This window comes from Sander lucioperca, chromosome 15 (assembly GCF_008315115.2).
Source record: "Sander lucioperca isolate FBNREF2018 chromosome 15, SLUC_FBN_1.2, whole genome shotgun sequence".
NCBI lineage: Eukaryota > Metazoa > Chordata > Actinopteri > Perciformes > Percidae > Sander > Sander lucioperca.
Window position 1 is genome coordinate 27,790,452 of NC_050187.1, and position 27,885 is coordinate 27,818,336.

The 27,885-nt window shown below is 39.4% G+C and overlaps 2 protein-coding genes across 7 annotated transcripts; one reads left to right on the forward strand and one right to left on the reverse strand.

Annotated features, from left to right (window-relative positions):
* Positions 1-9,144: 9,144 nt before the first annotated feature.
* On the reverse strand, positions 9,145-16,559 carry LOC116061756. 5 transcript variants are annotated; one of them, XM_031316111.2, is made up of 7 exons: positions 16,347-16,559; positions 15,262-15,518; positions 14,146-14,340; positions 13,321-13,487; positions 12,126-12,275; positions 10,381-10,550; positions 9,145-10,295 (listed from the first exon to the last, which is right to left on the reverse strand). In XM_031316111.2, exons 2-7 carry the CDS (start codon positions 15,448-15,450, stop codon positions 9,847-9,849), a joined length of 1,320 nt encoding a protein of 439 aa, XP_031171971.1. In that variant the 5' UTR covers positions 15,451-15,518; positions 16,347-16,559; the 3' UTR covers positions 9,145-9,846. The 5 variants fall into 5 exon arrangements, with proteins under 5 accessions (XP_031171971.1, XP_031171969.1, XP_031171967.1 ...); XM_031316109.2 differs by having other exon boundaries at positions 13,321-13,490; positions 15,262-15,473; positions 16,347-16,557; XM_031316107.2 differs by having other exon boundaries at positions 13,321-13,490; positions 16,347-16,557.
* A 4,166-nt stretch (positions 16,560-20,725) lies between these two features.
* On the forward strand, positions 20,726-27,593 carry thumpd2 (THUMP domain containing 2). Of its 2 annotated transcripts, XM_031316106.2 has the most exons (12): positions 20,726-20,963; positions 22,241-22,379; positions 22,850-23,455; positions 23,593-23,705; positions 23,869-23,946; positions 24,157-24,209; positions 24,525-24,612; positions 25,019-25,090; positions 25,544-25,658; positions 26,210-26,330; positions 26,856-27,252; positions 27,320-27,593. In XM_031316106.2, the coding sequence occupies exons 1-11, from the start codon at positions 20,853-20,855 to the stop codon at positions 27,202-27,204; spliced, it is 1,845 nt and encodes a 614-aa protein (XP_031171966.1). In that variant the 5' UTR covers positions 20,726-20,852; the 3' UTR covers positions 27,205-27,252; positions 27,320-27,593. The 2 variants fall into 2 exon arrangements, with proteins under 2 accessions (XP_031171966.1, XP_031171965.1); XM_031316105.2 differs by having other exon boundaries at positions 26,856-27,593.
* Positions 27,594-27,885: the final 292 nt, after the last annotated feature.

The window sequence follows — 27,885 nt, forward strand, 5'->3', positions numbered from 1 at the left end:
CTGCCTCCATGGCTGTACTACAGCTGTAGCGTGCTGGGTTTGCATTTTTACAGACCATATGGCAACCCAGCCCGGCTGTCAGAATGGGCAGTTGATACCAACACACAGGCCAAAACACAAACAGACATTCTGTCACAGAACATAAATTTCAAAGGAGAAAATACTGGCTTTAGCATTTGTCAGAAAACATAGTATTTCAGCTTAGCATGTTACCTTAATATCTGATGACATATTGTGGTCATTTTTGGATTTAATACAGTAAATATATTACATAGGCTACTGCACCTTTAAAGTAGTTTTTCTTAAGAGACTTTTGTCCTCTTTCTAGGTTTCCATGGTGGCTCAGGTCTGTTTGGCGGCACCTGGAAGTTGCTCAACATCCTTCCAGATTCATATTCTTCATATATGCTTACAATCCATCAATGCTTTTGATATCCTGATTGTCAGTTCTATTACTACGGTGGCCGACAGGGGCAAACGCCCTGCAACTTAAGAAAACACACGCAAATAGACAAAACATAAGCAAATTAAGAAAACAACTTCATTAATTTGACAACACATGTGCAGCATTCAGCAAACGCGCTGCAAATGCACACAACACAACCAAATACATAAATGCACTGCAAATAAAAAACGATGCAAAAAGAAAAGCACGCAAACACGGAAAAAAGAAGCGGTGCAAAAAGAAAAACAACTTCATTAATTTGACAACACATGTGCAGCATTCAGCAAACACACTGCAAATACACACAATACAACCAAATAGATAAATGCGCTGCAAATATGAAACAATGCAAAAAGAAAAGCACACAAACCCAGAAAACAAATGCAACAAAAAAACACAGCATCCAGATTACACAACGGAAGTTCTCCAGACCCCTAAGGAGAGCAGAGAGAGAGAGAGAGAGAGAGAGAGAGAGAGAGAGCAACTGCATACACTGTAAATAAGTCTATGTTTGAGATGTTTTCTCTCGTTTGGTGGGTGTGTCTCAGCTCAGGTCAAAGGTGATACTCAATCAGCAGAGACGTCTGTAAACTCGTGGTAATAACGATGACGTTTGTTTAAGCCATATTACATGAGAGGGTTTAATTTCGAGGTCCGAAAGGTGCATCACTGAAGTATAGGCCTCCTCAAGTGTAATATTGTGATTATACAACAACGGTTACCAACAAAATAAGTGATATTGTGGAGCAATTCGCTCTTGAAATACAAAAAACAGACAGGATTTATAGTCCCTCCCTGTTTAGTAAACCAGCCAATTTACTGTGGGATTTATCAAACTGAATAAATCCCGCTCGCACATATAAACACAAAACTGCTTTGCTAACTCCAACGTGTTGTAAGTAAGACATCTGCTGAAAAAGTTATTGTATTCATTAGCATGATTGCCGTACTGTTTAGTTCACAAACATCCAACACACCAAAGTACAAAGACATAGCGGACCAGACGCAAGCTTTTATTTTGAAAAGCCGAAGCTCGGGGACAGCACCAGCCGGGAGGGCATGAGACAGGAGCATAGACTGTATATTATTAATATATTATGTTATTAATAATAATAATAATAATAATATGAATTTAATATACAGTCTATGGAGTTCTCCAGGCTGCAGCCATACCCGACTCTAATAAAAAGGCAGAGCGCTCTCTCCCCGTGGGGTCGAAAATCAAGCTGTTCCACTAGCTGCTCCCTCTAGAGGCCTGGAGAATTTCCGTTGTGTAATCTGGATGCAGCGGTTTTTTGTTGCATTTGTTTTCTGGGTTTGTGTGCTTTTTATTTTTTGCATCATTTCATATTTGCAGCGCATTTATCTATTTGGTTGTATTGTGTGTATTTGCAACGCTTTTATGTATTTGGTTGTGTTGTGGTATTTGCAGTGCGTTTGCTGAATGCTGCGCATGTGTTGTCAAATTAATGAAGTTGTTTTTCTTTTTGCATTGCTTCTTTTTTCGGGGTTTGCGTGCTTTTCTTTTTGCATCGTTTTTTATTTGCAGTGCATTTATGTATTTGGTTGTGTTGTGTGCATTTGCAGCGCGTTTGCTGAATGCTGCACATGTGTTGTCAAATTAATGAAGTTTTCTTAATTTGCTTGTGTTTTGTCTATTTGCGTGTGTTTTCTTAAGTTGCAGGGCGTTTGCCCCTGTCGGCCACCGTATATTACTGTATGTTGGTTATTCTGTACACACAAAATACATTGCTTGGACAGCACTGGAATAACAATAACTGCCAGACTTGTCAACAGACTTCTTAATATAAATATACTGTCAAACAGCTAGGGGAGACCTGTTCAAATGTAATTTTTATTTGTGGTGGTGACAGGGTTCTAATAGTCAAAAGTATTAGTATAGCACTTTCTGTACCTTTTACAATAGGTACCAACCTCTGTGTGTAAATCTAATTCCCTAGTTTAGTTTAGTTAAACCCTCATTCCTGTTTTATTTTAGATTGTAGTTTAAGATGTGAGTCTGTCCATCCCTTATTTTGTGGCTTAACAGTGGTTATCCCAATATCTGAAAATGAACATATTTTTTAACCCAAGATGAAAAAGATAATATCAAGAAAAATAAAGGTTCACACAAAAATAAATAACAATCAATAAAGGAAATAGCAATCTATGACCTTTCACCAAAAATATAAACAAATCTTAACCATATCTAGATCCCTTTAACCTTTTTGAGCTACTATATTTTACTTCTTAATGTACTTCTTGTTTAGCTGTGGATAACAGTGCCAAACAATAAAACAACACATTCAATCCTATAGACTCTAAATAAACTGGTGGGCCCAAACACACTCATACAAGCTGTCATGATTGTGATTTTCTGTTTTGTTCTGTTTCCTGTTTTATTTTGAAGTCCGTCTTGTGTCCCTTGTCTTGTCTAGTTTACTTCCTGTGTTTAGTTTTCCCTCCCTTGTGATTGCCCTAATGTGTTTCACCTGTTTGCCCAGCCTAGTGTCACCTGTCCCTTGTTAGTCCTTGTTACCTGGTTTATTTAGTTTCTGTCTTGTCTTTGTCTGGTGTCGGATCATTTTATTCTGTTGCTGTGTTCTGTGAGTTTGTTTGTGTCTCGTGTCTACCCTTCATCTCTGTGTTCCAGTTTTTTTGAGATGGTATGTACTTCATTTTTGTTTTAATAAATCCTTTAAACTGCATTTGGGTCCAAGCCATTCCTGACAAACCGTGACACAAGCCAGTGACCAGAAAGGGAAATTAGCCCTATAAACGTGTGGTGTTCCACAGGGCTCTATTCTTGTTCCCATCGTGTTCTGTCTGTACAAGAGCACATCATTTGTTGTTATGATGATAATGCACAGCACATCAAAACATGTACTTTTTATAGTTGGCATTTTTCAGAATTGATTATTTCCTTGTTGAATAACCCTGCTGTCCGACATCCAGCAAGTCAAGTGGCATTTATGTGGTAGTAATGTCAAGCCTGTTGAAAAAGAGAGAGGGAGGGGGATGTCTCGATGTCTGGCCAGGGGGTTAGTTTTTAGTAATGGGACTGTCACGTCTTCCTCCTAGCACTAAAGGTCCAGGTAGAACCAAAACACATTTACATTTACACACATTGTGTGAGTGTGCGTGCATTCGTAATCATGTTTCACACACATGGAACGGATTGAAATTAAATGTCAGGCAAATACCAGAGCATGAACTCTCCCCCAGAGCCTGTGTGTGTGTGTGTGTGTGTGTGTGTGTGTGTGTGTGTGTGTGTGTGTGTGTGTGTGTGTGTGTGTGTGTGTGTGTGTGTGTGTGTGTGTGTGTGTGTGCGTGCGTGCGTGCGTACACTGTTGGTGTACATGTGCCTGGTGACTTCAAACAAGCCCTGAACAGTGGTTTAAAAATAACAATTACGAATCAATGATCCATAATACACTGCATACACAAAATTGAAATTGTTTTCACATTTGTTTTATTTAGTGTGTATGAGCCATGCTGAAACACACTAAATACTCCTGCCATTTACTAAATACTCACTGAATGATGGACAAATCTACCATCATTTGAAAGCATAAGGAAGGAAGGCTTTATCATGCTCCTTGATGGTGCACTTAACACCTTAGAGTCTGCTGCCAAAAGGTATTGCATTCATAAGCTACATTGTTGAAATAGAGCAAAAAGACTACCACAAAACAAACATGTATAGATGTTGTGATGAAGTTAATGTGATTTTGGCAGAAGCTGATGACAACTGGTGGGTTGTGAATCAAGTCTGATCAAACCACGCACACAGTCCCAATGAAGCAGACAATTAAGATGGGAAAACTCTTAATTGTCTTAATAAAACATTTTAAGTTTCCAGCATCCACCATTCTGCTCAAACCTTTCTTTCTACCACCTTCCATTCTGTTTTTCTTGTCTCTACATCTGATTCTTCTTCTCTCCTTTATTCTCTCCTTCCCCAGTCTGTCATTCCCTCACCTCCCTCTTCCGTTGCTCCTTCCTCTCTTCAACCTTTCAGTCTCTTTCCATCCCTTTATTTTTGTGTTGATTGCTTCTTTGCTCTCTCTCTCGCTCCCTTTCTTCATTCACAGCTCTTTCAATCTCTCTCCCTCTCTCTCTGTTTCTTGTCTCAATTGCTTGCTTTTCACCCTCCCTCCTGCCAGAAGCTGATGACCATGTCCTCCTCTATTTGACTTGTAGGCACCAACACACACACAGGAACACACACACAGTATTAAAAAACAACTGAGTTTACACACAAACACATATACTGAAACAAACACACATACAGTGCACACACACACACTCTCTACAGTAGGTTACTCTGTGTCAGCGTCTGTTCTCTGCCGAGAGGCTGTGGGCAGCGTGATGATGTCGAGTTACTCTGGCGATTTTCTGTTGCTGCAGAGATGCTTTCACGACAACAGACCATGACATACAAGCACAGACAACTACATACACACCTACTCATGGCCGTAGAGGGGAGACAGGAAAAGCAACATGTCAACATGCTCTCAATTATACACACACACACACACACACACACACACAAACACACACATAGATCCAGACACAGAGGCTCTTGACTACACGTGTATGTACTCCTTCCTAAACACAGGCCATCGGGTAGAGTTACCCTACTTTAATAAGGACACTTTGACCGTCCTCAGGTTTTTTTTTAGGTGTGGGATTCACTTTTTTGACCTTTTTTCCACATGTCCCACCAGAGTTAGGAAGATAGAGAGGCAGGGGACAATGGGGATAAGAGAGAGAAGACGAGCCTAGAGCATCATACAGAATAATCTAAATCCTTACAATTAAGTGGGTGTAGCGGAGGATAAGCGTATTATTAGTATAGTTCTGCTCTGGACGACTGGAAGAGTACAAGATCTGGGTCCGTACGTCCCAGCACAATTGGCCCCAGTACCTAAAGGCCCAGACACACAGAGCTGACAGCCAAACGTCGGCAGAAAAGGCAGTCGGACTGATCAGTCAGCTCCCCGAGGTCGAAAAAGTGCCTCAGAACACACCGAAGCGACGCCGACTTGAGCGTGTAATGCGTCTCTATAACAGCAGGCGGCACTAATCTGTATTGTCGCCAAAAAATGAAAACCGGCAGCTGATTGGATGAACGCGTCACGTGGGTCTGGTTTCTCCGGAAATTCAAAGCCAGACTGTCATGGCAGCTTGTTAAGAATACAATCTCATATTTTACTAAAATAGTTCACCGAAACGTGTTTCTGAAAACATTTTAAGTCTGTCTTCATTTCACATCGACAAAGGTCAGTTTAAAAGATTTTCGTCAGATTTTGAGAGGCTTAGTCCCACTCGTCATCCCAATAAACAATTTCATCATAACATCAATTTGCTATATTTTGTAGTCCAACCACAGACTAATATTAATGGACAAAGCATCGGCGAAGTGCTGCAAATGCGGAAATGCCTTAAACCTGCATTCTATCTGAATTCCAGCAGGGGGCGACAGGTGCGGTTGCAAAAGGAGGTCGGTTTTTGTAGAAGTCTATGAGAAAGTGACCCACTTCTCAGTCGATTTATAACCTCAGTAAACATTTTCATAATGAGTTTATGGTCTCAATCGCTAGTTTTAAGTCTTCTGCAATACAGAATGATGTTCATTTTTTGAATTATGGTCTTGTTGATTTTAAAATTGGCGATAAAGCAGGGGGTGTTTTAGGGCGTGGCTATGATGTGATTGCCAGTGAAAGTGTGTAACGTAACGTAGAGTGTAAGCAAGCTCCTCCCTCACTCCTCCCTCTCGTCTAAAATCGTCACATTTGCAACCACGATGGCTGCACCCGTAACGGCAAACTCAACGACTCATAGCAGATCTCCACAAACCAATGGGTGATGTCACACATGCTCTGTCATTAATATTAACAGTCTATGAGTCCAACACAGAGCATACGTATGTGTGTATGAGTTATTTTCTGCCAAATGAGTTTTACAATAACATAAGCTGCTGTAATTCTGCTAGTACTAACACGTTTTATAAATCTGATTTATTATTAAAATACTCTAAGAAATAAAACATTGACAACATATAAGGCTGCATCTCCACCTGGGCTGTAGAATCATGTTTGCCACCCTATTGAATAATGCTGAAAAAACAGTTAATTCAGACTCCTCAAAAAAAAAACTGAAAGCTGAAAAAAGGGAGAAACAGGAGGGATGCCTCCTCCAGTGTGAGCTGGGATGAGCAAGTATATATAATGAATGGATAGTATACTGTAATGATTTGTTAAATTGTGATGGTTATGACATGATTTTGGTGTAAATGTTGTCTGTTGTCTGACGTCTTGAAAGTAGCATTATACCCTGCCAATAAATTAATCAGAACTGAGCTGAATTACTAGAAAAAAGACAGTATATGCTGCAAGAATAAAGTAGAGATCAGAGATAGAAACCAGAGAGAAATAAAAAATAAATATATTAAAACAGTACAACAAAAAGACAAAAAAATGTGCAAGAGAAAAATTAACATGAGCAGAGAAAGAGAGAATGAGTGCTATGCAAATAATTGCAATTTGCGCTGCAGTATGGTGTATGTGAGTTCTATGTGTTCATTAGTGTGTGTGTACAAAGCCAGTCAGAGTATAACATTGCATTGAATAATAAAGTCACACTAATCTGATAGCCAGTGGGAGAAAAGTAAAAAAGACAGAGGGAAAAGAGAATAACAGAGCGGGGGAGTAATAACACCAATCAGAGAGCATTAGCAGAGCAGAGACCATGCAGTAATTGGAGCTGTGAATTGTGACTCATCAACAGCTAGCGAGACCTGAGACACACACACCCATTGAAAACCATCAGCCACTTGTACCACAGTCCCTTTTTCTTTCTGTACTGCAATCACTATTCTCTAATTAATTTACACAAATTCTTTTTGGGCATGCACACACACACACACACACACACACACACACATACATAACCACTTTCACATATTTAATTTGCACAGAAACACAATACATGCCTGGATTCTTCACATCTCAATCTATACATACAGACACACATGCAATCACACACACTCTTTCTCACACTCGCACCAACACACCCACATACAGAAATACACACACACACACACACACACACACACACACAAACACAGACACACACTTCTTTCCCAGCTTGACATTCGCACTGTTCTGCCAGCTACGCCACATAAGTGCTCCTTCCTGTGCTTCTCGCCCACCTGCTGCATCGCACACCATATTACTGAGAGAGAAAGCATATTTTTAACCTTTCTGAGTGAGAAACACTTAACAAAAATTGCCATCTCTCCTGTGAACGTCACTCAAAATGTCCCCTTTTTCAGCATGCATTTCCTTTCACATACATAGGGGAAATAGGATTGTGCAGGTGGTGGACAGGTTGTTGTGCTTGTGATCTTTTGATATTAGTTTAGTACCAAAAAAAAGTGACACCCATGTGATTTGAGTCAATTATTCTACCAACTAAAGTAACAATTTGATGTTGGTAAAAGAAATCTGTCCTGCATTATCAAAAAAATCAAACCCTTTCATTCGCGGCAAATCATTGCGGCTTGATGGCGGTAACATTAAGGGGAAGATTAAAAAAGAGAAACTGGATCTGTGAATTCTCACAGAATCACAATTGAATTCATATCTTGCTACTCAGTCAGAATCTTATTAACCTGGAGTCCCAGCCTCTGTCACAATAATCATATATGTGATGTTTTAGGGCTATTGGCAGACATTTATTTAAGATTTAGGTAATGGCATATAAAGAGCCTTTTTTCCATGTCAACTGAAGTTTCTCAGCTTGCACTCTAGTAACATTTGTGTGGTCCAGGTAGCTTTGCATAAAAAATGGTTGTCATTCACAAGGCTACTTTTACTTTTATACTTTAAGTAAATTTCCAAGCCTGTACTTTGTTACTTTTACTTGAGTAAAGAAGTTAAATCAGTACTTCTACTTTTACCAGAGTATTTTTAACACAAGTATCTGTACTTCTACTTGAGTACAGGAAGTGAGTACTTTTGCCATCTCTGGTAAACAAACAGTAACCCTAGAAAGGTTGCAGAACTGTGACCACAAACCTTGTTATACCCATCATCAAATATGATGATCCATGTCCAAATATGGATTTAAGGTTTCAAAGGAAATCTCTCTGGGGAAAATAAATTTAGCTTGCACGTAATCATAGAAGTATTTTCCTCTACACTGTACCTTAGTCTCTTTATTGGCACTGGCCATCACTTTCTGTATCCATAGGCAAAGCATAAGTGTTGCTAATGTGTGATTTAGCAACATTTCTAGCCTTAATGGCTTAGCTAAACTTTTAGTTTGTACCAAGGTCCTAGTCTGGAATTCAATTCCTTCTAATTTAGAAAACTTTTACTTGAGTTTTTGTAAAAAAAAAAAAAATCTTTACTGATAACTTTTAATACCATTTTACTGTGTTGTAAAATGATTGCCTAGTTATCTGTAGCTATTATGCTCCTGAGATTTGAGGTTTACTTGTCAAGGGAAGCCATACAATAGGCTTCTTGATTGCTTTGGGTCTGCACATGTGGTGTAACTGTTTCTTTCTGTATTTATTTCTTTATTAGGATCCCCATTAGCACTAGCATAAGCATTGGCTATTATTCCTGGGGTCCACACTCATACAGTCAAACACACTTATACTCACAAAACACAACAAGCAAAACAGCTCATCTCATTGAATTTAATAATAAAGCACAGAAAAGAAACAAAAATGTCATTAGGCCAAACACAATATTACCAATCAATCACAATTCCTCAAGAATTCAATTTGCATTTTATTTTTTTACCTTCATCATAGAAATAAATAGTAATTCTCAATAAACAAATTCTTGTCTGAATGATTTTAAATTATATATATATCCACCCTGTGCTTTCACATTTTGCCAAGGGGCAAATAATGACAAATGTAGGGTTTTTGATAAGATTTTTTTTCTGTGATTTATTTACATGTGTATTTGTATTTTGGTATTGAGCAGATGTACAAACAGGAAGAAAAAAAAAAGTAGGCTACAGCCAAAAATGGCTCTATTATTATTACACAACTCTTGCCTTTAAAGTTGTAAAGGTTTAATGAAATTGCCTAATATGTTGTTAAAATGTACAGGTTTCAAAAGCCTGTGTGAAACACACTTAATAGAAATCACATGAAACCCAAAGTTGATATTTGGCCAAGGCTGACACTTTGGTAGTATATATCATTGCAGACAAATCAGCAAAACCGCCATTCAGCTTCTTTCCAGCAGTCAGTTATAAGTTATCTCAATAAATTACAAACAACATTGCAAAAATCCTTCATGTTTCTGAGTTTAGTTTTGTTTCTCTTCAATAAAGGATGGGCACTTTCTGATGCTGCTGTCTGGTCATGGCTTTCATGTACTTGTTGCATGATGATTGAGGCTCTCATCCGGCTGCGTCTCCACAATACTCAGTTGCAAACTTTCATCTCTCTGCTCACTTTCCTCCGTCTCGTCTCGTCTTGCTCTCCTGTCCGTCTTTCCCCGATTATCTCCTTGGCCCCTGTCCACTCTTTGTTCTCCATCAATGCCTTGTGCCCGATCATTAAGATGCACTCCATCACTTTGTTCCATACCATTTCCCACCCCTGTTTTATTTGTACATCCTGGTTCAATTCTTAGTGTTCTCAGATTGACACTAGCCTTGATAAAGTAGTTCTCCAGCTCTGCCACAGGTCCCTTATCAGAGAACATATGGTGCAGGTATGCCTGGGCGTACTGATCTGACGTGATAAGGTCCAGGTTAATGGAGGAGGACACAGTAGCAGAGGTGGTATCCAGCCCAGAGACGCTCCTTCTTCTCCCTGTTAAGTTCAACTTAGTTCAGTTAAATGCAACTCGATAGAGAAAGGCATAAGCCGTTTCCTTGGTTATTTCTAGAAAGTCTACCTGTCTCTGTCTTCATAGTGGATAGAGGGATGGTCACACTCTTTCCTGTCTCTCTGTCTGTCACAATGAGTCCCGTCATGGATCCCTCCTCTGGCACCTCGCTGGAGGGGTCGCATGATGCCACAACCCCTCGACATTTCACGACACACACTGAATTGGACTTATAACGCCTATAATGAAGAGATGGGGGGATGACAGGATAGAATTGGGAAAGAACAGACAATTTATAAATGCATTCATTAATTTAGACAGAAACCTGGATTCATCATTGCAACATTACAGTGATGAGATGTTGCAAGCTTAATGGGCGAGGGCCTGTCTGGTGGTCAACAACCTATTGATGAAGAAATTGTAATAAGTTTTGGCTTTCATGTTTTTTTCCCTGTTTTGTTCACATGCTGTTGATTCTGTCATGATTGCAGCTATTGCCTGTCTGACTGGATATTTTTTTACTGTAAGCAGCAACTCTAAATTGAAAGCTGAAGGTTTACAGCTAGACTTTTATGACAGTCTGTGCTTTTTGTGTGTTTTTCCTGTCAACTTTGGTGCAGGCTGAAGGGCTTGACTCCTAGTAGACAACCAGGCCCTGTGTGGCTGTGGTTTTCACTGTCATATGCTTTATTAGGCTCCTGCTTCCACTGAAGTGCTGTGTGTTTGCTGTCTGACAACATGGTCTCAAAATCTTCAGTGTTTGTAGTTGACCGTATGCTGTGTAGTACACTTCCTGCATAGGTTGTCCACCTACAGTCTCCAGCTCTACCAATCATAATCAGTTAAATTAGACTCCATGGCACTGTGAATGGCTCATGCAACTGTATTTTTTGCTGCCCAAACATGTTTAATTATTTAAAAAAATAATAATAATAATAATAAGTCATTACAAATAAAGAGTCAACTCCAAGCATTTTTAATGTCTAGGTCATTGCCAACAAAGTGGAGTCAAAGAGTTGACTCTTCCACTCAAGTTGCACGTTTAAACAGCAACATCCCAGCCAAAAAGGGTAAATCTAAAAAAACATAAAAATCAAAAATTGCCAACTTATCATGTCTCACCCACACAGTAACCAGACACCATTTCCAAATTGTAGCACACTTTGTAGCACCATTAGTGGCCCAAATAGGCATACACATGTGATTCTATGGAACCAGTACCCCACAAACCCATTACTTCACCAAATGGACATGTGATGAGAACCTCCACTATGGTCCCATCCATTCATGTCCCATTAATGCATGTTACTGACTTAGCTCCGGAGAGCTTCTTCCCCAAAGTCCTTATGCTTACTTGCCTCACAGATTTCCTTGGATTGTGGTGCCACCTGAAACGTGTTTGCAGTTGCTGCAGTGGTCCTGCTTGACGCCCTGCACTGCTACTACTATTATTTCTAGTCCTAGTTCTATTACTTTTGTTGTAAATATAATTGCCACTGTTCATCATACTAACTGCTATAATTATTATGAATCATATTTCTATCATATTTCTGTATCTGTGTCTCTGTGTCCCAACTGGCAGCAGCAGATGGCTGCCCACCAAGAGCCTGGTTCTGACGGAGGTTTCTGCCTGTTTAAAGAAAGTTTTTCCTTGCCACTGTCGCAACAAATGCATACTCTTGGGGGGGAATAGTGTGAGTGTGTCTAGACCTACTCTGTCAAGTGTCCTGAGAGAACTTATGTTGTGATTTGACACTATAAATAAAACTGAATTGAATTGGTTGATTGGTAGATTGCTGCCACTACTGTATTACCTGTAAGCAGGTATAATCTGTGTGAGGTCTTCCTTGTATTGCTCCAGTGCAGCCCTTGCAGCCAGCGGCTCAGCCTGGCCCTCAAAACCAGCCAGGTGAACCAACATCTGGGTGTGAAATGCTGCTCCACTGGCCCAGTGCCTCAGAGACCTGGAGGAACAGATAGTGTAAGAATAAAACACACCTCATGACCACTAATCAGTGATCAGTGTTCTATTGCATTATACTGAATAGTACTCTGCTCTCCTCCATGCAACAATGTTGTGTTCTGCTCTATTCTTTACTCTATTAGGGTTTCTCCAGGTTTGACCAAATCAAATTTAAGACTTGTTAAGACCTTTTTAAGACCATTATGAATGAAATGTAAGGCCTATATCACGATATATAAAAAGTCAGATGTCAGAGTCCGGAAACATTGTCTGAAACAATTCCCAGATTTTCTCTTTGGCATTATAGGACTGGTGTCTAGATTGGCTGCAAAATAAGTTGCATGTTGGTCTCATTTGTCATCGTAATACAGTGAATTACATTTGGACTAGCGACAGAAAGAACTACAACACCACACAATAAAAAATAAAAAAACATTCTAAAGCGCTGCGGGAACATTTCAATGAGCATTAGAGGTAGTGTTACATTGACGTAGGGAAATTAAGACCTGTTTAAAACTATTTAAGACCTAGGACACAATACTTTATACTTTTTAAGGCCTAAAATTTTGATTTTGAAATTTTAGACTTTTTTAGACTGTTTAAGAACCCGCGAAAAACCATGTCTATACTGTGTAACATTAGACCCTGTGCAACAATTCTTCCACTCCCCTGTATGCTGCTGTACTGTATGACACCATCCTCTACTCCACTGTGCTCACCTGTTGTTAGAAAAGTTATGCTTTCTTTTCTTTCAGCATTAAACTATTTGCTTGAAGTAAATGCTAACTATTTCTGCCTCTCATGAGATAATCATGAGAGCCACTGACCTTGTGAAAAGCACAGAATGCCCCTGAGGGCAGAGTGCATGTGGAGGAGATGCCGGGCCTGACCAGAGATAATTAGACAGTATCTCCTTTGTAATACACTCCCTGATTGTTATAAAAAGAAACTGCTGTGAACACATAGTCAGTCATTTTGTCTGTACTTACTGGGTTGTCCATTCTTTGATAAATAATTATCCTAACACCTGTACTGTATTGTCTCACCTGGAGTCACAGTCTCCCCCCAGCAGACAAGTCTTCAGCTGGGTGAGGGTGAGGCTGAGCTGGGCCTCAAGTCTAATGGAGTCCTGGATCAGCCTGCTTTTGTCACTCAGGTTGATCCTGCAGCGCTTCAGGTACTCCTCCATCACCTCCTGGAGCTCCCAAACTCTCTGCTGGAGGTAGAAATGAATGCATAGAAATTGCAGTATTGCAGTTCTGGCACCTACGTATCTTGATATCTGGATTTGGGGTAGTAGGGCTGCAACTAACGGTTATTTTTATTGTCGATTCATCTGTCGATTATTTTTCTCAATTAATCGATTAGTTGTTTGGTCTATAAAACGTCAGAAAATGGTGAAAAGTGGTCAGTGATCGATCAGTGTTTCCCAAAGCCCAAGGTGACGTCCTTAAATGTCTTGTTTTGTCCACAACTCAAAGATATTCAGTTTACTGTCACAGAGGAGAGAAGAAACAAGAAAACATTCACATTTAAGAAGCTGGAATCAGAGAAGTTTTACTTTATTTTTATAAGAAATGACTCCAACCAATGAACCTATTATCAAAACAGTTAGCGATTAAATTAATAGTTGACAGCTAATCTATTAATCGATTCATATTTGCGGCTCTAATTTGGGGATTCATAACTATCCTAAATGTTCTGTGTCCCTTCAACACTTTGTTGTTACAATAAAAATCAACTTTTAGCAGGCTCGTCAAAAAGAAAGTTGGCTGAAATGTCTCAATAGATATATACAGGAATATACTTTAATATTATATCAAGCAATCTTTTTACTTATTCCCCTCATTATTTTCTATCAGAGGCTTTACCTGGCATGATGATGACCCTGCTGACTTCCCTTTCACACCTGGTGACTGTTTTGATGACGTGTAGGCCATGTCCATCACCATAGTAACCACCAATCCCACCAGGCCGGCCAGGCGTGGCTCATCTGAAAAGGATGCCAATCGGCCAATCAGATCCTTCAGGTAGGTTGGCGCCCTCTTCCCAATGTCGCCCTGCAGCTAGTTAAGAAGGAATGAACATAAATGTCCATGCTTAATGGTAACAGAATGTCAGCATACTGCCTCTTACTATCTGTCTCAATAAAATAAAAATGCGAGGTTAGTTGATTTCTCTCTCTTTTTTTTCAAGAACAACTTTAAACTGCATTTTGTCACCATCATATTGCTCCTTTTGGCCATCGTATTGATTTTATAACCTCTTTACAATCCCCAACAGGACCACATTTCTAATACTGAGTGGTGCTTCATTATTTTGCACAATGCTCTTTCTTAACTATCTAAAGGCAACATCTTTCTTTCCCCTCGTGTTCATCTCCACCTGTACTGCATGACTGAACAGATGATTTAAAGATGAAATCAATGAGCAGTCGGCCCACTCAGTCTATTTCAGAAGGCACAGATCACCTTGTGTTTTGTAGTCGGTCTATGTTTTGCTCATATTAAGCATCATTATCACTGATCTGTCACACTTTCTTTTCATTCTTTTTTTATTTATTTATTTTCATTTAAAGAACAAAAGTACATCACCAGTATGTACATACACAAAAAGTCACTACCAGAGGTGTACCTACATACACCTAATACACATTAAATCAAATGTATCATAGGTAGGCTTACATGAGAAATTTATCAAACACAAAATCAGTCTTAATTGCCCAATTATTCTTAATGTCTCTTATAGTGTTGCTATATTGGTGCAGTTCTTGAAAAAAAGTGTTCAAAGTTTGGTTTGGAGTCTGCCCATTTCTTCTTGTGAATGTGGAATTTTCCCAATTACAAGATTTTCAAAATCTAAATCATCTCATTGCCTTCAAAACAAATAATTATGTCTTTATCCTCAAATTGAATTGATTGGCTAGTTTTCCTTCTTATAAGATGTTGAACATCAACCCAAAATACTTTCTTTTCACTCTCATTAACCTGCTTTAGTTGTTCCTGGAGGCTGGCGGCCTGGGAGTCAAGGCTCTCATCGTGATTGGCTAGGAGAAGAGGGTGGACGACTCCGAGGACAGGTACGGCACCGCCCTCCAACATGGCATCGTAGAGGAGAGAACCAATCGCATCCTTCACTTGAGAAAGCTCTTCTTCTGATGAGAACAGCTGGCCCATAATGGTATTTGTATAAAAATATCCTGTGTAGAGACAAACCAGTAAATATTTGGTACTTATGGCAGCTTCTGAAGAAGAGAAAAGAGAAAAAAAAACTCAACATTAAGTACTAATATGTAGGCTAATAGAGTATAAATACAAACCTTTAGCATTGAATATCTGGTGCTTATAGTGAATCACATACTCAGATAATAGTGTAATTACAGTCTCCTATTTTATTTTTTACTAAATATAAACAGGGTTCAAAATAAACTTTTTCGTCCGTTCGTTAACATTTGAACAGCCACTCAATAGATCACCATTGGGTTTTTTTGGCTGGTGAATGAAGCAAATCTACCAGCCACTTGCATATTTGACCAGCATTTGGCTGGTAAATGGTGCTAATGTTGTAACCCTGAATATATTTATTTTATTTTTATTTATTTATTTATTTGAAAGAAAAAGGGGACAATACATATTAATGAACATTTTCACAAATGTAAATATGCCAGATTATAGCGTTAGGCTAATTTCCATCTGCAGACCCCCTGGCAGGTTGGTGTAACACACAAATTAATGAATACATACAAAGACATTATATGCAGAGACAAAAACAGTGATCACATCATCAGAACAAACAATAACAACAAGAGTGGACAACAAGGGACATATAGAAAAAAGAAAAGCATCGACTATAGTGGACACACCACAAACTGTCCTTATATTATATTGATCCATATTACACCATTCTACGTTGCACTGAGCCACATTCCTCATACTGTCACCTGTTTTAAACATCAACATTAAACTATGACCTTAAGGGTTTCAGTACAAGTTGTTAATATATTTAGAGAACTCAAGACACAAGCAAACTATTTAATTCATCATAAAAGCAAGACGTACAAATTTCAAAATACCTTCAAAACAGCACCGTCAAATTTTACACTGACGTTCCAGCAGCATTTCAGTCACATCTAATCTCTCTGTTACTGCAGTAAAGTTGTGCTTTGGGCGGCCTCTGCATGGCCTCTGTCTCTCCACCGCCCCACTTCCTCTGTAGATGCTAGATCCGATCCGCTAGAAGTGTCGACGTCACGGGACGTGCCTCGTGGCCCGCATTTTTCTGCCTCTGATTGGCTTACCCTAGTATTCTTACCCTAACCAATCCCCATTCCTAAACCTAACTACGACTAGCGGATCCGATCTAGCATCTACCCACTTCCTCCTCTGTCCATCACTGCTGCAGTGAAGAGATTAACCAAGACAACACAGCAGCCGAATGTAGCCGAGCAGTAAACCTAGACCTCCCCCTAGCTGCAGTGACCAGGAAATGCAATTAGGCTACTGTGAATGCTGGGGACAGTCAGCCTGTTAGGGTTTGTCTCAGTAATCTCCATCTGAGAGGGTTTTTGTTGCCTCTTTTCTGTTGGTGCGTGGAGAATTAAAACATCTGAGAATAATTATTTTGCACTCTTGTAGTGCTATCTGTATGTGAATGCATGATAGTGAAATTAAACTAATTATCCGTGTGCTTAGGGGACTCCCTGGAAGACTCCATAGGTCCTGAATGAAAGTAATAGCTGCAAACTCATTTTGGCTGTGTTAAACATTGAAAAACTAGGCCAAGGGCTTTCAGCTTTTTTTATTTAGCTAAATGGAACAGTGGCCTTGGTGGTGGTGTGATGTTGACTTTTTTTACATAAGATATGGTGCAAGGGGATTTGGGATTTTATGTAGTATGAGAGATGTTCTTTGTTAACTGGGACAAGGACTTGTGTGCACTGTCAGGCCTCCTCAGAGTTTTGTGTGTATTACCAGCTGTAGCTAAATTAAATCACCCACACTGTGTTTAAAGGACAATTCCGGCGCAAAACGAACCTAGGGGTTAATAACAGATGTGTACCCACTCGATCGCTCTCTGGGACATGTTTTCATGCTAATCGAATGTGTTTGTAGCTTGAAACAAGCTAGCGCGGACCGCTGATTAGCTTACAACGCTAGTATTCGGAGCACAGGGAAAGTAAAAACAAATTGCTTATTATACCACTAAAAAGGCTCAAAATATCACCACACTTCAACGGTAGCATAATGAGGGTCCCTAAATGTTAACCGAAGCATTGAGAACATTGTAAGTGTACAGACAGTTTATTAAAAAGATAAATTATAAAGACAGTCACGTTCATGTATACAGGCGGCCGCCGTCTTGAGAGCTACTGTCTTTCTAAACTATCTTTTTAATAAACTTTCTGCACACTTACAATGTTCTCAATGCTTCGGTTAACATTTAGGGACCCTCATTATGCTACCGTTGAAGTGTGGTGTGCCCCAAATACTAGCGTTGTAAGCTAATCAGCGGTCCGCGCTAGCTTGTTTCAAGCTACAAACACATTCGATTACCATGAAAACATGTCCCAGAGAGCGATCGAGTGGGTACACATTTGTTATTAACCCCTAGGTTCGTGTTGTGCCGGAATTATCTTAAGCCTGAGCTCAGGATAATGTGCATGTCTTCATATCTGTTAATCCTTTAGATTAAACTTGCTAGACCGTCCTCCTAATACTGTCACCTGTTTTTCACAATCAGTTTTAAACCATTATTTTATCTTATTTCCAATTGGTGTGTGAGCAATTATAGTTGCTTATTAGTCCGATATTTCCCTTATAGTTGGCAGAGACCAAACCAGAGCTCAAAGAGAGTGAATGTTGAATTTACATTCATCTGGTGGTCAGAAACACGACTCCAAATTAATGCTAATGTTGCTCCGTAACTGCTAGATGAGTAACAAAGCAAATTTTTGCTATAATGAGCCATATCAACTTTAAAAGGTGGCAACATGTTGTGTTGTGCAAGTGTTGGCTGACCCCAAGTGGCCAGCAGACTTATTAATACAAGTATCTTTTATTCCAGCAAGGACAGCAAGAATGTCACATCAAGTTGTTGGCAAAGGTATGGGGAAGGTGTTGCTACACACATGCTGTTCTCCGGCCCCGTTTTATAAGACTATCGGACTGAAATAAGCTCATTGCACACTTGTTCAGGTTTCAGGAGTGCCAGAGCATTTATTTCTGGGTAGCTCAGTTACTCTCTCACCAATCTGATAAGTAGCTCTTTGGAATTAGAGTAGCAGAATTTAGCAGATAACCTAACTTGGCTGTAACCAACTGCACCACAAATAGGAAAATAGGCCATTTTTAAATTAGACATTTTGACATGAAAAGAAAGCACAGGTATATATAAAAATACATGATGGCTGGCTGGCTCACTGTCACAGAGCCTGGTACACTTGAAAAAAAGCCACCGTTAATGTTATTAGTAACACCTGGGACAAGAGAGATTATAACTCATAGGATAAGAAGTTTGGTTAATTTATGTGAATTAAGATAAATACAATAAGAAAACATAATATTTGGGGTACACATGGGAAGTAATTATTGAAATGGATAATATAAATAGAGCGTTTTTTTAAAATAATACAACTTGTGTGAGCTAGAGGCACCTTGGTGTGCTCACTTATTAATGGTTGGTATACCAAGATGTCAGTGAATTTGACAATGACATGTTGATGTTTAAAAACTTCAAGGCGGTGAAGCTTTACACAGTAGGCACAAAACAAACCGCACATGGACCAACACACACACGTTTCCTCATTTCTCTCCATCCAGTCGGCTTTCCATCCACCTGCTCTATTTTACTTCTCCTGTTATTGGTGCTGGGATTGTGTGTGTCTCTCTCGTTCTCTGTCTCACTCCATGGATGGCTGTTTTGACACACTTTACACTTCTCTGAAAGCAGTAAATATTTAAATGTCCTCGTGTCACACACGTACACACACATCAGCACTCAGAAATGGGCAGGGATGCACACATATACTGTACATGGTTAAATTGTGAGAATTCACTGCTCCTCTTGCTTTTGCTCTGATTTGTTTCGCTCTGTCTCTTTGTAAAGGTCTAATTTCCATCTGAGAGTGAAGTGAAGATGAAAGGAGGGAGGGTGAGAAAGAGATGAGAGAAGAGAGAAAAAGGAAAGATTAGGCAAGGAGAGAATAGAAGGATGAGACAAAGTATAGGTCATGTTGATAGAAGAGAGGAGTTAAAGGAGAATGGCAGATGGACTCAACTTACCTTAAGAGAGACACACACACACACACACACACACACACACACACACACACACACACACACACACACACACACACACACACACACACACACACACACACATAGTCTGGCCTTCTAAATGACAGTCCACTTGAAACCATACTGAATATAAATCATCACATACGGAATGTGTACTTTTACAAGATAATACCACTTGAAACTTGAAAGTTTATTTTTTTGAAATTAGAAATAAAGATGATTTATTGAGGTAGTGGGTTGAAGTGTCTGCATACAGTATGTGTGCTTGTAAAGACAACAGAAGTTCACCCTATTTTGTCGTTTGGACCGATGCATTTCAGGATCAGTGGGAAATTGTATACCGAACATTGTTGCATGCTAAGCATGTTCATGTATTTTTCTTTTCCGTCCATTTCTTTCATCTCTATTTTGTGCCTCTTTCCCCTCATCATCATGTCTCCTCTTCCATCCTCCATCATCTGTATCCTCCTCCCTCTGTCTGATCATTTATGCAGTGTAGGGGATAATAAAAACAAGTTTAATGTACAGTAATACATCACGCCATGGCTGGTGTGCCAAGCGGCATCCATTTTGTGAAGCTGCTGTGTTCATGTAGCAGCAGGGCTAATTATTGCAAATGGCAGCTGTTAAAAGGAGTATTAATGTCTCCTTTCTACATGGATACATCCAATATTATGGGCTGACAGATGTTGGGTCTGGACATTCCACTAGACCCCCTGTCCTAATTGCCTTCATCCCTGACAACACACCAGGGCCAAGTACAGCAGAGGGTGACCAGGGAGAGGAAAGCCAGGGCCACGAGAGAGAGAGAGAGAGAGAGAGAGAGAGAGAGAGAGAGAGAGAGAGAGACACACACACACACACACACACACACACACGCACGCACGCACACGCGCGCGCGCGCGCGCACACACACACACACACACACACACACACACACACACACACACGCACACTTGCTAAATTTAGCCTATTTAACGTAGCAGCTGTGAAATGAATGACAACATATTGTTTACACACTTTTGAAAATTATATATCGATTGGCCTCCGAAGGCTGCAGCCCCTGAATTTGGACACAGCTTAATGTCTATGGTAAGAGCATAGACATATATAAGAAGGGTAAGAGAGACCCCTACTGGCAAGGCCAATACTAGTCACTGCAGTCTGAAGACGTAGTTCCGTTTCCGGTGTAAACAAACAACAAATATGGCGACGTTTAGAAGGTATGGCAAACTTCTACCAGATATGAGCGTTTGTTGACATTGAACACATTATTCAGCATAATGACTGACGCCAGAAGTGAGGCGAGTTTAGTTCGCTACTACTGCACCGCCGGCAACGGGATGGAGCATTTCTTAATCGACGAGGTGAAGCGGAAGCTGGCAGCAGAAGATGTAAGTGTTTTTTTGTCAGTACGAGCAAAGAGAGACAAACCAACAGTCACAACGGCTGTTAAAACAACTCTATTCGCCATACGTTAGTTTGGAGAACTTGATAGACAGACGTGTGAATATGCCCTTTTGATTTGTAACCTGTGTTTAAACCTAAACCCATTTGAAATATTTTGTCAGGCGTTGGCTGAAAATCCAGAATTAGCTTTAACTAGCTTGGTACTAGTGGTGGAAAATAACACATTAACATTACTCAAATAACGTTAACGTTACAATTTTAAAGGTAACTGTTACTTGTACTTTACTTGAGTTTAAATGTTCTACTTTATAGGCTATACTCCACTACAGTTCAGAGGCAAACTTTTTACTGTTCTTCATTTATTTGATAACTTTAGATACTTTCCAGATTTAGATTATGAAATAGGATTCAAAATAAAAGATGATATTATTATATCAATAACACTTTATTCATCCCCAGGGGCCCGGGACATTCACAAGCCAGCAGTATCGCAAAATATAAAATTACATACCTAGGCTAAAATTAGCCCACCTTTACCAGTTGCAATATTAAAGTTATTAATTCATCAGCAATCATGATCCAATAATATAATATGCATTATATTAAAATGGGCTATTCTGCAAAATGAGTATTTTTTAATATATTGTGATCCTAATACTTTACATTTGAAAGGCATGGCTTTATATTGAAACAGTAGTTCTGCACTGTGATGTTGTTACTTTTACTTAAGCAAAAGATCTCAGTTCTTCTTCCACCACTGCTTGTTATGGTAAATAATGAGATTGGCCATCTTTCACTTTCCCTTTTAGCTTTTAGTTATTTGTTTAATTTCCTTCTTTTCTGTGATGGCCCTGCTCCAGTATCAGCCATAACTACAGCAGATAACTTCTAAAATAAAATAAAAATACAATTAGGCCTATATAAAGAAATCTCCTGCTACCTTTTGCCTTGCTGAATACAATAACACAGGCTTTTCCAGTGTTACACCGAAATCTGTGACCCGTCAGAATGTGTTTGTTACTTTGTGGGAAAAATCGGACCCGTGCAGAGGCATTAAAAAAAACTATATAAAAACAGTGTTCTTTTCACTGTTAGTCTCGTTTGCTGTTACAGGTCATTTATGATCATCAGATGAAAAATTACACAGTTTCAGAAACATTTAAAATTTACATATAGTCACTTTAAGTTAAAAAATAAATAAATTGAATTGTGATGAGAGTTGAGCAGTCTTTAAACCCTTTTGTTGTTGTTGTGTTTCCAGGTGTGTCAGATGCCAGGTAAAGTGTTGTTCAGCTCCTCTGTGGGGATCAACAGAGTCAGTGAGCTCAAAGCTGCAGAGAGACTCTTCCTCCTGTTGAAACAAGACTTGCCTGTGCAGCTATCTGCTAACACCAACCCAGGTACGTTGAATGCACATATACATGTACTACAAAACATGGGGAATACCTTGGCAGATATTAAGTTGTATGCCTGTCTTTCAGTTATTGTGCATCTTATAAGTTTAAAAGTCTGGGCGCCCGGGTAGCTCAGTTGGTAGAGCGGGCGCCCATATATAGAGGTTTACTCCTCGATGCAGCGGGCCTGGGTTTGACTCTGACCTGCGTCCCTTTGCTGCATGTCATTCCCCCTCTCTCTCCCCTTTCATGTCTTCAGCTGTCCTGTCAATAAAGGCCTAAAAATGCCCAAAAAAATAATCTTTAAAAAAAAAAAAGTTTAAAAGTCTAAACTCATAATGGCATCATTATAATATCCTTCCACACCACTAAAAGAAGAAATCCCAAAATGGAAACAAAACCACCATAACAATTCAGTGCCTAATTGCCTTAATTTTGTATTGACTTTAGTGTTGTGTGCTCTGTAATGTTCATAGCAAAAGCAGCCTCTGTGCTGCAGTCCAGAGTGTTGGGTGACAAGAACCATTGGACCAGTGCTGTAATGACATGGAGCCACCTGCAGGGGGAGCTGGAAGGCAGAAGGACTACTGTCAACCCATCAAGCACTGCCCTGGGAGTGACAATGAAGAAGGAGGAGGGGAGCAGGATTGAAGAACAGAGGGGAAAGGAGGAGGAGGAGAAGTGCGATGAGGAAAAGAAGAGTAAGAGAGAGACAGCACAGAGAGGGGAAATGTCGAGCGGTGAAACCTGTGGAGCGGAAGCCCAGATACTGGAGAAAAAGAGAAAGAGGGATTCTGAAGAAAAAGAGTCTAATAGTGACAAAAAGGCAGAGAAACAGAGGACATCTGAGAAAGAAAGAAAGGGACAGTACAAAGAGGATGATGAAGAGGGGAGGAGTAGGGTTATGGAGTTTAATAGCTGTGGACAAAATGAAAAAAGAGCAATGATATCAGACACTGATTTGTATAGCAGAGGATCAGTTTGTGTCAACGCAACACCAGAACAAGACCACAATCTGGAAAGAAGCTGCATGAAGATGGATGACATGGCAAAGGACTTTGCTGTGAAAAATGTGGGACATGGTAATAAAATAATTGTTTTTTCTTTTTGTTTTTTTTTAATTCAACATTTACATTTAAAAGGCCTTTTATTTCTGTTGCTGATTTTGTTGTGTGTTGCTTCCCTTCTGCCTTGTTGTGTTTGCCTCCATGTGATGAAGTGAAGACTACCGGAGGAAGAGGGATCAAACCAGAGCCTTCTTCTCCTGACCCGGTCTCTTTTAGGATTAGCTGCAAATGTACTGGATCTCTGTCACGATACTTTAATACACAGGTAGTGGAAATTAAGAATGCACATGACAAAGCATAGTAAAGTCAGAATATTGTCACTGGCAATCATATGTTTAGGCTAAGAAGTAATAAAAGACATAAAACACAAATAAGTGTATATTGTGTTCAGAGGAATATTGCGTGTTTGCATGTTGTATCTAATATAGGAGGTGAGCAGAGTGATTGGAGTAGGCCTGAGCAAACTGCTGGGCTGGAAGACTGACCTGAAGAATCCACAGCTGGAGGTAAACTTTGGTTTACTGTATTAACAATCTTCCTAGTTGTGTTGATTTGTGCCTAGCTAGTTCAAAAGATAATATTCTGAATGCCTTTATGGGCCTAACGTGTGATATTTTCCCTCTTTGGATAATGGTGTTGGCAGATAATCTCGGCTCTCTTGCCTTTCTTTTCAAATGCAACGTAATTAGTTGTTGGTTGATTTTTTTTTTCTGCAGGTAAATGTTAATTTGAGTGATGACCACTGCCTGCTGGGGATCCCACTAACCAGGTTATTGACAAAAACTCTTTTCTGCTTACGAAGCAGACTTTGAACAGAGACTGTTCAGAGCCAATCTGTAATAACAACATGCAATCTCTGCTGCATGTTTAGCTTTCGATAATTTGTATTCCTTACTGCTTTTCAGAATCAAAAGTCACTCACCAACAGCAAGTGCTGCTGTATAAATAATCCCAAAACATTATTGAAAATCAAAGTCTCAGAAACATAGTGGATTTGGACATGGTGGTGGGTTATACACCTTTGCATCTTTATTTAATTTGATAAGGAGTCATAAGTAATGGGTCTCCCGTCTCTTTCCTTCAGGCTACCTCTGGCTCACCGGAGCTACATTAAAACCACAGGACTGAGATCTACTGTAGCCTGGGCTATGGCCTCATTGGCTCAGATACAGGTACTAACACACACAGGTGCTGGGTGCCTGCTGCTGTATTCTTTTATTTCTGGTTTGTACATTTATGACTTCTGAAAACCATGAGGAAACTATCTTATATATGCAAATCAGAAGGCATTATTAAATTATGTAAGCAAGGGCCTTCTTTTTGTCTACGTTGTAGAGAGATCCTTTGCCATTTAGAGTTTTTGTTTGTTTTACCAATACACTAAAAAGGCAGGGAAGGTTTGTGTGACCATTGAGCCTTAAAGCTGCTACACTAAAGCTGTCCTCATTTTCAAACGTTTAGCATGATGTTTGTTGTCTATAACATGATCGTCTGTGTGACTGTGATGCAATACTGCTCGTCAGTCACTGTATGCGTTTGACCAACTGTATGTACTGCATGTTATCTCCTGTTTCCCAGCCAGGCTTCTGTGTGGTCGACCCAATGTGTGGGGTGGGAACCATCTTAATAGAAGCCGCACAGGAACATAAGGTCAGGACAGAAATCTACAGAGCTCCTGTATATATGTTAAGCGTAGAAAAGTCGGAATAGTTAATTTTTTAGGGTTTGGAATTGGACAAAACGTATAAAACATTTGACAAATGGTTCGGTGATTGTACACATGGCTACACATTATATACAGTTGTTGACCTGATGTTTGTTTCTCACGTATTGCCTACCAATTTAAATAATAAAAAAGCACTAATACAGTCTAATTGGAATATTTCCTAGTCACAATTAGTGCACCTTTTTTGGTTTTTGACATGATTTAATACATTTTTGTTTATTGATTACTTTTAATTTGACAAAGCAAGTCTTAATGGAAATATCAAAACAAGTACAAAGATTAAAACATAGTGTAGTTTTTAAAATAGTGTATACTGTGGCGTGCAATTGGAACACTCCTACTATAATACCATCTATCACTCTCAATGTGATCTCCAGGCGTCCCATTTTCTGGGTATGGACATTGATGATGGACAGCTGCTGAAGGCCAAAGAGAACGTAGAGTTTGCAGTGCTGGGAAACAGGATACACCTGCTGAAAGCTTCATCTATGAGTAAGAAACATGCACAAAATGATCACTGAAATAATGTTAGATGTTTGTCATTAAACCTTTTTATATATTTTTTCATTAAGGTAATGCTCATATCCAGAGAGAGCTACAGTTGGTGTCTCAGTAAAATTAATTTCTGTGTAGGAGTTTTATGGTACAGCTATGTATACAAATAGTCAAAGGCCAAAAGTACAGTATTAATGCATTGCTTTTTGTAAAAGGGGAAATATTTGCCTTTAAGAAAACTGTCACATGAACATAAATATAGCTCAAATTGAAATACATTGTGAACGCTTTTAAAGCATTGTCAGTGTGCCACACTGTTACAAATATGATTCATCTCTTGGATAAATTTGATCATTAATCCCAGGTGATGGTGCATTTTACTTAATCCATATCTAGCTTTTAGAAAATGTTTTTTATTTAGCTTTTATTGTGATCTGGGGATCCCAAGCTGCATGTGTTGGATGGGAATAAGTGAGTGGGAGGTGAGAGTGAACCCTGCTGTCGTGTATTAAATTACCTCTTGGCTTCCCTGTCCTCTGTGTGTGTAGTGCTGCCTCTGCCCAGCGCCAGTGTAGATGCTGTAGTCTGTGACCTGCCATTTGGCAGGAAGTTTGGCACCAAAACAACAATGGCTGCCAACCTGCCACTCATCCTCACTGAGATGGAGAGGTTTGTGCCTCTGTGTGTCTGTTTCCATCGCTTCCTTTAGAATTGTTTAGTGAATCAGAAAATGTTACTAGTGGTTTTGTGTGTGTGTGTGTGTGTGTGTGTGTGTGTGTGTGTGTGTGTGTGTCTTGAATGAGTTGTGAATGCACTATGCATGAATTCTGGTGTTTTGAATTTGCTAAACTGTCTGCAAACAACATCACACATCTAATGATTAGTGTTCTGAGCATGTATGTGAGTCACGTAATTTTGTATCAGGGCCAAAATTGGATCACTGATAATATCTCAATTGTGTAAATTATACGAATTTAATGAAAATTGCTGAATAGGTGTGTGTGTGTGTGTGTGTGTGTGTGTGTGTGTGTGTTATTACATTTTGTCCTGTTGTTTTTAAAGTAAAACAAGCTCTTTTTTTATTAATTCAATAATATATTTTGTAAAAGTCTTCAAATAAGCTTGGAAAAATATTGTCTGTCCACAAAAAAGAATAATACCTATAGTTAATTTAATTAATGTTTGTGTGTTTAGAATCATCTGTATAGGTGGTACCCTGGTTCTCCTTCTGAGTCCTCAGTTATCTTGTCTCCTGAAAAAACTCCTGGCACAGACAGACTCTGGACCAACGTCTAACCAGGAAACAAAGCCTCAAACTGGGATACAAGACTGCCCATCTCTTTCTCCATCTTGCTCAAAGCAGCAGACATTCCAAATCGTCCAGGGGGTCAACTCCCCACCTACCCAGAAAACAGACCCTTGGTCTGTGCTACAACACAGTCTGCCTCCCCCTCTCTCCTCCCTGAAGCACCAGGCAACTCTTAGAGTCAGCTTAGGTGCGATAGATGGACTTATCCATAAATACGTCAAGACGGAAACTTGATTAATGTTGTTGGAAGTTACATTTGAAAGTAATTTACCTTCTTGTTGTTACTTGTCATGAAAAATAAGTAGTTTTGTTGAAATGCCACACATTATTAGGACTAATACTACTGCAATTGCAAAACATATGAAGAAATATATATATTTTTAAAACACTGTTGAATTTTGAGTTGTGTGAGCTGTGGATTTGAAATTTTGCTATTCCAGAGATAAATAATCTATCCATTTTCCTATCCTACATTTAATTTACATTCAAATCATGGTAACTGCATTTGAAAGAACCTGACTTGTGGCAAAGGTCTTGATTTGTGTTTTTAAAGTATTACTCCTATGGAGCTATTCTGTTCTTCATATTGTCAGCAAATTCCATTAAAAGACCAAAACCAACAATGTTCCAGTTTGTCTCTCATAATTGTACAAACTCCCTACATCTGTCTGTGGCACTCAGCCCCAAACCCTTTGGTTCCTACTGAATATGCAAATGTATAGTGTCACTAACCTTCAAACAACTTGCCACTGTAGTCTTTACCAAATGTTAGGCGTAACTAGTGTGTCTTCTAATTAATACATGTTTGGTGCTCTTGAGAGTATTAACGCCACCAGGACGGTGAATGCCCATGTTCATGCCGAAGAAGCAACATGTCACCCAGTGCATGTGGCTCACAATGTGTTTTTGATAGTT

Excerpts from the sequence above, each read along its gene's own strand:
- LOC116061756 (XM_031316109.2), bottom strand. The coding sequence starts at position 15,450 with ATGGGCCAGCTGTTCTCATCAGAAGAAGAGCTTTCTCAAGTGAAGGAT. Across the intron at positions 14,341-15,261 it reads TCCAGGAACAACTAAAGCAG|CTGCAGGGCGACATTGGGAA; the intron begins GTTAATGAGAGT and ends CTTCTTAACTAG. Across the intron at positions 10,296-10,380 it reads CACTATGAAGACAGAGACAG|GGAGAAGAAGGAGCGTCTCT; the intron begins GTAGACTTTCTA and ends TGAACTTAACAG.
- thumpd2 (XM_031316105.2), top strand. The coding sequence starts at position 20,853 with ATGACTGACGCCAGAAGTGAGGCGAGTTTAGTTCGCTACTACTGCACC. Across the intron at positions 23,706-23,868 it reads CACGATACTTTAATACACAG|GAGGTGAGCAGAGTGATTGG; the intron begins GTAGTGGAAATT and ends TATCTAATATAG. Across the intron at positions 24,613-25,018 it reads CCTCATTGGCTCAGATACAG|CCAGGCTTCTGTGTGGTCGA; the intron begins GTACTAACACAC and ends CCTGTTTCCCAG.